An 8124-nucleotide genomic window follows, 5' to 3' on the forward strand; every position below is an offset into this window, starting at 1 on the left:
ACATCAATTTGCATGTTTCTCTTTTATTAGATTAGATAGATATCACCATTTGCAATACACTCAAACACAAAACATCCTTTGTCATTGTTTAAAAAAAGGATAATTATGTTGTGAACTTTAAAATGGGTTTGTATGTGGGGAAGGGAGACACGAGTTATCAAAAATTCTTTTGGGAGGAAGCATACCAAGGCAATGTTCAAAATCTTTAATGACCACTAAGGCAGGGCCTGGCCCTGTAGAAATAAGGCCTGGGGCACCAATCCCAGCACTGGGCAACCTTTGGGCAACTCATGTCTTCCTCTGTGCCTCAGTTTCTTCCAGGACTATGGATGCCAGTGTGATGCCAGTCATTAACTCTTCAGTTGCCAGAGGGTGGAGAGAAGTCTGGGGGGGCTCAGGGAGGCCGTTGGAGGCATCAGTGCAGGTTATTTATGAACTGGCATGAAGGAATGGCCCAATTTTAACAACTACCTCAATAACAACTGTCGGTATGCCAGTAAAAATGTTTGGCAGCCCCTGCCTCAGAACAGGAGACCAGAAGGATGTATTGGAGGGTTCATGGTATCCTCCAGGAGCCCAGGAGTGCCAGCCCGAGAGCCTACTGACCTGCCTCTCTGCCCTTCTTTGCCCACAGGTTATGAGGTGACAGTGCTGGTGCGGGACTCCTCCAGGTTGCCTTCGGAGGGGCCCCAGCCAGCCCACGTGGTAGTGGGCGATGTTCGGCAGGCAGCCGACGTGGACAAGACTGTGGCTGGGCAGGACGCTGTCATCGTGCTGTTGGGCACCGGCAATGACCTCAGTACTCGGCCCCCCCTCTGCCCACGGCCCCCACCTGCACCTCGGCCCCTCTAAGGTCCTACCACAGTGATGTCCGAGGGTGCCCAGAACATTGTGGCGGCCATGAAGGCCCATGGTGTGGACAAGGTCGTGGCCTGCACCTCGGGTGGGTGGTGGGGTCACAGGGATGGGGCTGAAGGGTGCGGGGGGGGGGGGGAACAAGGTCGTGGCCTGCACCTCGGGTGGGTGGTGGGGTCACAGGGATGGGGCTGAAGGGTGCGGGGGGGGGGAGTAAATGGCAGCCCAAAGGCCTTTGCAAGGTGGCATTGGAGCCATCCGAAGTTACTCTGCATTTATTGAGCACCAGTTGTGTGCCTGAACCTTGCTGCGAGATGCCAGGGACATAGTGGTGACCAAAACAGCCCTGGGCCTTACACTCACGCATCTCACAGATGACAGGGAAGTGGTAAACAGAGCGGTCATCAAACAGTGACAGGCCACAACTGTCAGGGTCGCGACTGGGGGGAGGCAGCCAAGGCAGAGAAGTCAGACCCAGGATGGGGGCCCAGGCAGAGAGGTCAAGGCCAGGATAGCGGGGAGCCCAGAGGAGGCACCTAACACAGCCTGAGATGAGGTTAAGGAGGGTTCTAGGGGAAGTGACAGAGCTGTGGACACACAGACCACATCTCTACCTTCACAGAGCTCTCCGTTTATGGGGAGATGGGCATTAAAAAAACAGTTGCCCCAAAGAATCCAAACTGAAGGCTGCAGGGTACGTGACAGGAGCAGTTAATGCTAACAGGTAGCATTTATGGAGCACTTACTGTGTGCCAGGCACCATGTGAGTGCCTTAGAGATGAATGCCACTTCATCCTCACAGAACTCTTCTGAGTGCCCTCGTGGTGGCGCATAGCAGGTGCTCAGTAAGTAGAGGCTGTTGTCTCCCTTGTAGCTAAGGGAGTGGAGGCCCATGGCTCACCCAAGTTCACACAGCCTGTGGCTGCAGAGCTGGCGTGTGAGACCCGGCTGCCTTGTCTCCACCAGCCACTTTCCTCACCCCAGTGCCTCCCAGAAAGGGAAGTGACGTGAGGGAGGGCTGCATGGTAAGACAGCGGGACTCTGGGTGGAGGGATCAGCCGGTTGTGAAGGCTCTGAGGCCAGAGTGTGGCTTCAGCAGAGCTAGTGAAGGGGAGAGTGGTGAGGTCAGAGGGCTGATGGGGCCTTGTGAGCCCTGATGGGGATTTGCATTTACCCTGAGTGAGATGGAGCCATGGATGAGCTCCAACCCCTCCGGGTGTTCACAGGCCCCTTCTGGCTGCATTCGGGGAACAGATTGTGAGGGCAGAGGCAGGGGGGACAGCAGGCAGAAGCAGGTGGGGTGGGAAGCAGTCAGCTCTTATGTGGCCTATGCGAGAGACATTTTGAGCCTGAAGCAACTGGAAGGCAGCGGTGAGCCCCTGCGGGGTTTTGTCCTGACACAAAACTGGCAGGCTGAGGGCCTGGCCAGGCTGTCCTGCCTTAGCTGACCCTGCCCTGTGTCCTCCCAGCCTTCCTGCTATGGGACCCAGCCAAGGTGCCCCCACGACTGCAGGATGTGACCGATGACCACATCCGGATGCACAAGGTGCTGCAGGATTCGGGTCTGAAGTACGTGGCCGTGATGCCGCCCCACATAGGTGAGTGGGGCCAGGACCCAGCAGCAACGTCGCCACCAGCCTGCCCCCTCCTGTCCTCTGGGGACATCTACCAGGCCTTGCCTGGCTCGCCTAAAATTGCAAACCTTCCCCTCCACACTTCCTATCCTCTTTCCTGCTTGTTTTACCCTCCTTTCTAACACATTTTTCAGCTATCTCTGTTGAACAAACCATTCTCATTTATTATGACTCAGTACCCAGAGCTGACTAGGCTCAGGGAGGCTCGCACCTGAGGTTGCTCAGTTGCTGGAAGGCTTCCTCCCAGACACACCGGTGGTTGATGCAACCAGTATGTAGCCTCCTGTAAAGTCAGACCTCAGTGCTGCTCCCGCTACATTCTGCTTATTGGAAGCAAGTTCCTAGGACAGGCCCAGATTCAAAGGAAGGGGGCTTATATTCACTACATGCCAACATTTCTTATTTATTGTGTGTCTCCCTCACTAGGGTGTCCACTGTTTGGAGGAACGGATCTTGTCTTGGTTAGATCACAGCTGTGTTCCTAGTGCCTAGATCAGGACCTGGCATATAGTAGATGCTCAGTAAATATTTGCTGGGTGAACTAATACAGGGGAACCTCCTCTCATGATGGTGTTGTGGAGGGAACCAGTAAACTTCACCTGTGCCCTCTTTCCCCCTACCGGGTCTGGAATCCACACGGAGAGACAGAGTCAGACACAGGGAGAGAGCCGTTCATTCAACGGATACCTCTGGCACTTGAACTGTGGCCCTGGCCACCATTACGAGCACTGGCAATAGAGCCTCTGCTCTCATGAGGCTAACATTTCTAGTGGGGGAGACAAAACCCCGCAGGGGATCACAGCTGCCTTCCAGTTGCCTTAGGCTCAAAATGTCTCTCTCAGGCCACATAAGAGCTGGATATTACTGGCGGGCAGTGCTACAGTGAGTGAAGAAACAAACACAGTGAAGGGAGTAGTAATGGTTGCCGTTTAGGAAGCGTAGGCTCTCTAAGGAGGTGGCTTCATGCATTGAGGGAGAGAGGACTGGGATAAGGGAACAGCAATGAAAAGACCCAAAGGCCTGACCTGGAGGAATAGTTCTGCTTCAACCTCTGCTTTCTGGGGCCCCTGACAGGAGTGAGGGATGACATACCCTAGAGCAGTGGTTCTCAACCTTCCTAATGCCGCGACCCTTTAATACAGTTCCTCATGTTGTGGTGACCCCCAACCATAAAATTATTTTCGTTGCTCCTTCATAACTGTAATTTTGCTACTGTTTTGAATCGTAATGTAAATATCTGATATGCAGGATGTATTTTCATTGTTACAAATTGAACATAATTAAAGCATAGTGATTAATCACAAAAACAATATGTAATTATAAATGTGTTTTCCGATGGTCTTAGGCGACCTCTGTGAAAGGGTCGTTCGACCCCCAAAGGGGTCTCGACCCACACGTTGAGAACCGCTTCCCTAGAGGGTCAAATAAGGTTCGGTGTTTAGATTCAATTAAGGGATTGTATCAGGACCCTATAGACACCAAGGTCCTGAGCTTTGAATCAGCGGAGAAGCTGCCTAGTGGAGAATCTGGGTGAAAACTCCAGCCCTTGGCCTCTGAGTCTCAGATTCCTCATCTGTAGACAGGGCTCATATTACTTCTTGACCTGCTAGGTTTAGAGTAAGTACTCGGAGAGATCATGCCTAAAAGTTATTTTAACACAGAGTACTTTTCAAAGTTTTTTGTATGTGTGCATGTAAAACTTTGAAACCTCCAGAAAAGTTGAAGGAATTAAATGTTTCTGAATACTAAAATTCTTTATTTAGGTTCAGCTTTTAACATTTTGCCTTGTTTGCATTTTGCCCTATTTTTCTATATCTAACTGGCTATCAATATTATCTACACATGTATCTAATGTTATACACACACACACACACATATATAATAGTATTTTTGACTGAACCATTTAAGAGTAAGTTGCAGACATTGTCACACTTCACTCCTAGAACCTCAATCGACATCTCCCAAGAAGAAAAATATTTGTGTATAAGCCAAAGGGCCATTATTGAACCAAGAAAATTAACATGAACTCTATCATACCATTTAGTATCTATGTCATATTCAAATTTCCCCAATTGTCAAAAAAAATATCTTCTAATCCCCCTCTCCCCCCCCAAATCAGGGTCCAGTTGAGGCTCACTCATTGTGATTAGTTGCTATGTTATCTTAAATGTGAAACAGTCCTTCGTATCTTTTTTTTTAAATGTTTCTTGTAACATGAACCAGGCCTGGTGTCTTTTTAAATGCCCCATGTTCTGAATTTCTGGTTATGTTCTCACAGATGCAAATTAAACGTTTTTGGTAGGAATGCCATGAGGGGAAGGGTGTGTGTTTCTTAGTGCACATGATTCCAGGTTGTCCCTGTACTGGTACGCTGCCTTTGATCCCTAAATTAAGTTGGTCACTGGCAGGTGTTTTGTTGGTGTTTTTTAAATTATTATAATGCAGCCACTAGATGCCCTGTAATTGCCAGGTCATGCCTGTCTGCTGTCTCCATGTCTAAGAAAGACCTAGTTGTACCCCTGGTGTCAGGACACTGACTCCATATTCACAAAGTCAGAAAAATGTGTTCTTCCACTGCCTGTAAAATACAGTCCCATGCCTGGGACATGTCACTCAGTCCTTCCAGAGGGGTCCAGAGATAGGAAAGCATCCAGATGGAGACACCCAGGGCAAATCTAGCCTTTGCCACTTGTAAGTGACTTTCTCCAAGATTCAATGTCCCCATTTATAAAATAGAATTAATAAATAGTTCCTAGCCCATTCTCTGCTGTATTTCTCCCCATCTAACATACTGTGTATTGTACTTTCTTATTAGTTGTCTTTAGCTAGCAAGTGTCTACATGCTGACAGCAGGAATTTCTGTTTTGTCCCTTGCTGGGTACCCAGCACCTGACACATAAAAGGTCATCAGAATTTGTCAGATTAATTAAATAAAGGGTATAGATTAGTGCTCTGCGCGTGAGAAGGGTTTCACATAACATGGCTCTTAATACCATTATGGCTGGGCACACTGTAGGCCCCCTGGGGCCATCATTGTAGTGATCACATGTTGGGGAACCAAGAGAGAACATCTTTACTTGCCCCTCTATCTTTATGTTGCAGGAGACCAGCCACTGACTGGGGCCTACACAGTGACCCTGGATGGACGAGGGCCCTCAAGGGTCATCTCCAAACATGACCTAGGCCACTTCATGCTGCGCTGCCTCACCACCGACGAGTATGATGGGCACAGAACCTACCCTTCCCACCAGTATGACTAGGGCTCTGTCCCTGTCCAGAGGACAGCGTCCTGGAGAATGTGGAACCAAGGAAGGCAGCAATAAAGCTTGAGCCAAGAGCTTCAGATTATGCTAGAAGTTCCAACTCTGGCTTTGGGTATCTCAGTGTCTCTGTCTGCCTTGTGTGTAAGATTCTCTGGGTATTCCTTCATTTCCTCAGTTGCAGTTTACTGTTCTGCACCCGGCCCTGTGTGGGGACGTAGTGGGGACTGTGAGGACCCGGTGGTGACCGAGATAGCTGTGAGCTTTGCCTTCACATATCTCAGTCTGAAGTGACAGCCCACAGTGGCCAGGGCTCTGATGGAGGAAGCACAGTGGGCTGTGGGAACCCAGAGGGGATACGTGACCTAACTTGGGGGGCAAATAAGGCTCTGTTGAAGAGGGGAGGTCCTGCCTGAAACCCGGTTTGGTAAGAATGAGCCAGGAGAAGGTCCTAAGGCGTGACGGCTTCTGGGCAGAAGGAACCACATGAGCAAAGGGAAGGAGGCTGGTGAGCAGACCAGGAGCTACAGTTAATAATACTTTTCTCAGCGGTGAGGAGCGGTCAGCCCAACAGGCTGTTCCATGGATGCTAAATTGTGCAGAGTCATTGTAAAAAGTTTAAGCTATATCCTGTTATGCAAGGACTGGAACAGGGGAGACGTAGGGAGGGGGAACAGTCAGGTTTGGGTTTTATAAAGCTTCCCTTGGCTACTGTGTGAAGGTGGGTGGGAGGGGGACAAGAGTGGAAGCTGGGAGCCCAGGGGGACCAGGCAGAAACCTTGAGGGGAAGAGAGTGGGCAGAGCCTGAGTGGACCGGCCATGCGGGAGGGAAAGGTGGCAACCTGGAGGACACAGGGCTGTACCCTGGGGACCAGGTTACAATGGGGCCTCCCTGAGATGAGGATCCTGGAGGAGGGGCAGGTTTGGGAGGCGGGAGGGGGAAGAATTGTCCCTTCTTAATCATGTCCCCATGGAATCTACTGTCCCTGCCTTTGTTCCCCAGTGACACCTTTCCCAGGCCCGAGTGAGAGCTGCTCCTCTCTTCCTACCTCCAGCCTCTTCCCAGCTCCCACGCAACACCTCACCCCCACCTCCACCACTCACAAAATCCATTCCAGTCTTACTCCGTGTCTGCAAACAGCAGGATGACTTGGTTGTCAAATTCCAACCAGAGAGAACTGGTCTGGGGTAGCCTGGAGGAAACTGCCTCCCCCTCCTCTTGGTGAAATGTGTGTTGGGGGAAGGGAGTGCACTACTTGTTCAAACTTTCTGGGCGCTGTCACTCTGCATTCCTGCCCTCTGTTTCATTCTGCCACATTGTCTGGGCATTTAACGAACTTCCACTGGATGCCTGCTTGTGTCCAGCCCTCTGCTAGGTGTTGCTGTGACCATACAGTTGGTGAGCAAGATAACCTTGGTACCTATCCTCAGGGAGTCCACAGTCGATGGTGACAGCCCAGGGAAAGGATGAGGGTTTCAATGGGGAAAACAGGATACCGTGAGAATCAATCCACCCTGGAGCGTCAGGGAGGGCTTCCAGGAAGAGGAAACCTTTGACATGATTTCTGATGAGAGGCAGCCTGGGAGTTGTGGGTCTATTTTCAGAATGGGAAACAAGTTGAAAGGTCCAGAAACCTTTTTCTTTTCAATTCTTTTTTAAAATTTATCTTTATTGTTGAAAGAATTACAAATGTTCTTACATTCTTTTTTATTGATTTATCCAGAAATATTTTTAAAGTTAATTTTTATTGAGGTAACTGGTTATTCCATTATGTAAATTTCAGGTGTACAACATTACAATTCAATATCTGTATCCTGTCTGGTGTGCTCATCATCAAAAGTCTAGCTTCCATCCCTTACCATATATTTGACCCCCTTTAATTCTCCCTTTTGAGTACTTGCTATGTAGCTGTCATTGCTGTAGGCACTGGGGATGAAGGAAAGAAACAGGCAAAATCTGTGTCCATGGCGGTGGAGGGACCGGAAGCCGATTCAAAACCGAACTGGTGTGGCTGGAAGGTAGGGAGCAAGGAGTGTGCCCCGGGCCAGACCGTGAAGGGCTTTGTGGCGAAAGTGAGCAGTTTGGACTCTGTGCCCCGGGTGCGGGGAGCCGCGAACCCGTCTCCCCAGCGCAGGTGCCATCCGGGGAGAGGCAGGACGGGCGTCAGGGGGACGGGGACGGACGGCCGCCAGGAGCCCCGCTGAAGGGTCCCGAAGACTGAGGGGTGGAGAGGTGACGTGCGGAGAGGACAGGAGGACAGGGGGAGCGAAAGGGGGGCTGCGATCGCCCAGGCAACGTACGCCGCGAGAAACCATTGGCCGGCCTTCGGCGGCGTATCCTCCCCGCAGCGCCCGACCTCGGACTCCGGTTCGCG

The 8124-nt window shown here is 50.7% G+C and overlaps 1 protein-coding gene across 1 annotated transcript in view; it reads left to right on the forward strand.

Annotated features, from left to right (window-relative positions):
* The window catches only part of BLVRB (biliverdin reductase B), a 13418-nt gene extending 7551 nt beyond the window's left edge, over window positions 1–5867 (forward strand). The window contains exons 2-5 of the mRNA XM_005868795.2: window positions 635–799; window positions 854–943; window positions 2325–2453; window positions 5592–5867. Coding sequence (XP_005868857.1) covers window positions 635–799; window positions 854–943; window positions 2325–2453; window positions 5592–5749 — 542 coding nt within the window. The 3' untranslated portion in view covers window positions 5750–5867. The remainder of the gene's footprint in view (window positions 1–634; window positions 800–853; window positions 944–2324; window positions 2454–5591) is intronic.
* The last annotated feature ends 2257 nt before the right edge of the window (window positions 5868–8124 follow it).

This window comes from Myotis brandtii, unplaced genomic scaffold, assembly GCF_000412655.1.
Source record: "Myotis brandtii unplaced genomic scaffold, ASM41265v1 scaffold277, whole genome shotgun sequence".
Classification (NCBI taxonomy): Eukaryota; Metazoa; Chordata; class Mammalia; order Chiroptera; family Vespertilionidae; genus Myotis; species Myotis brandtii.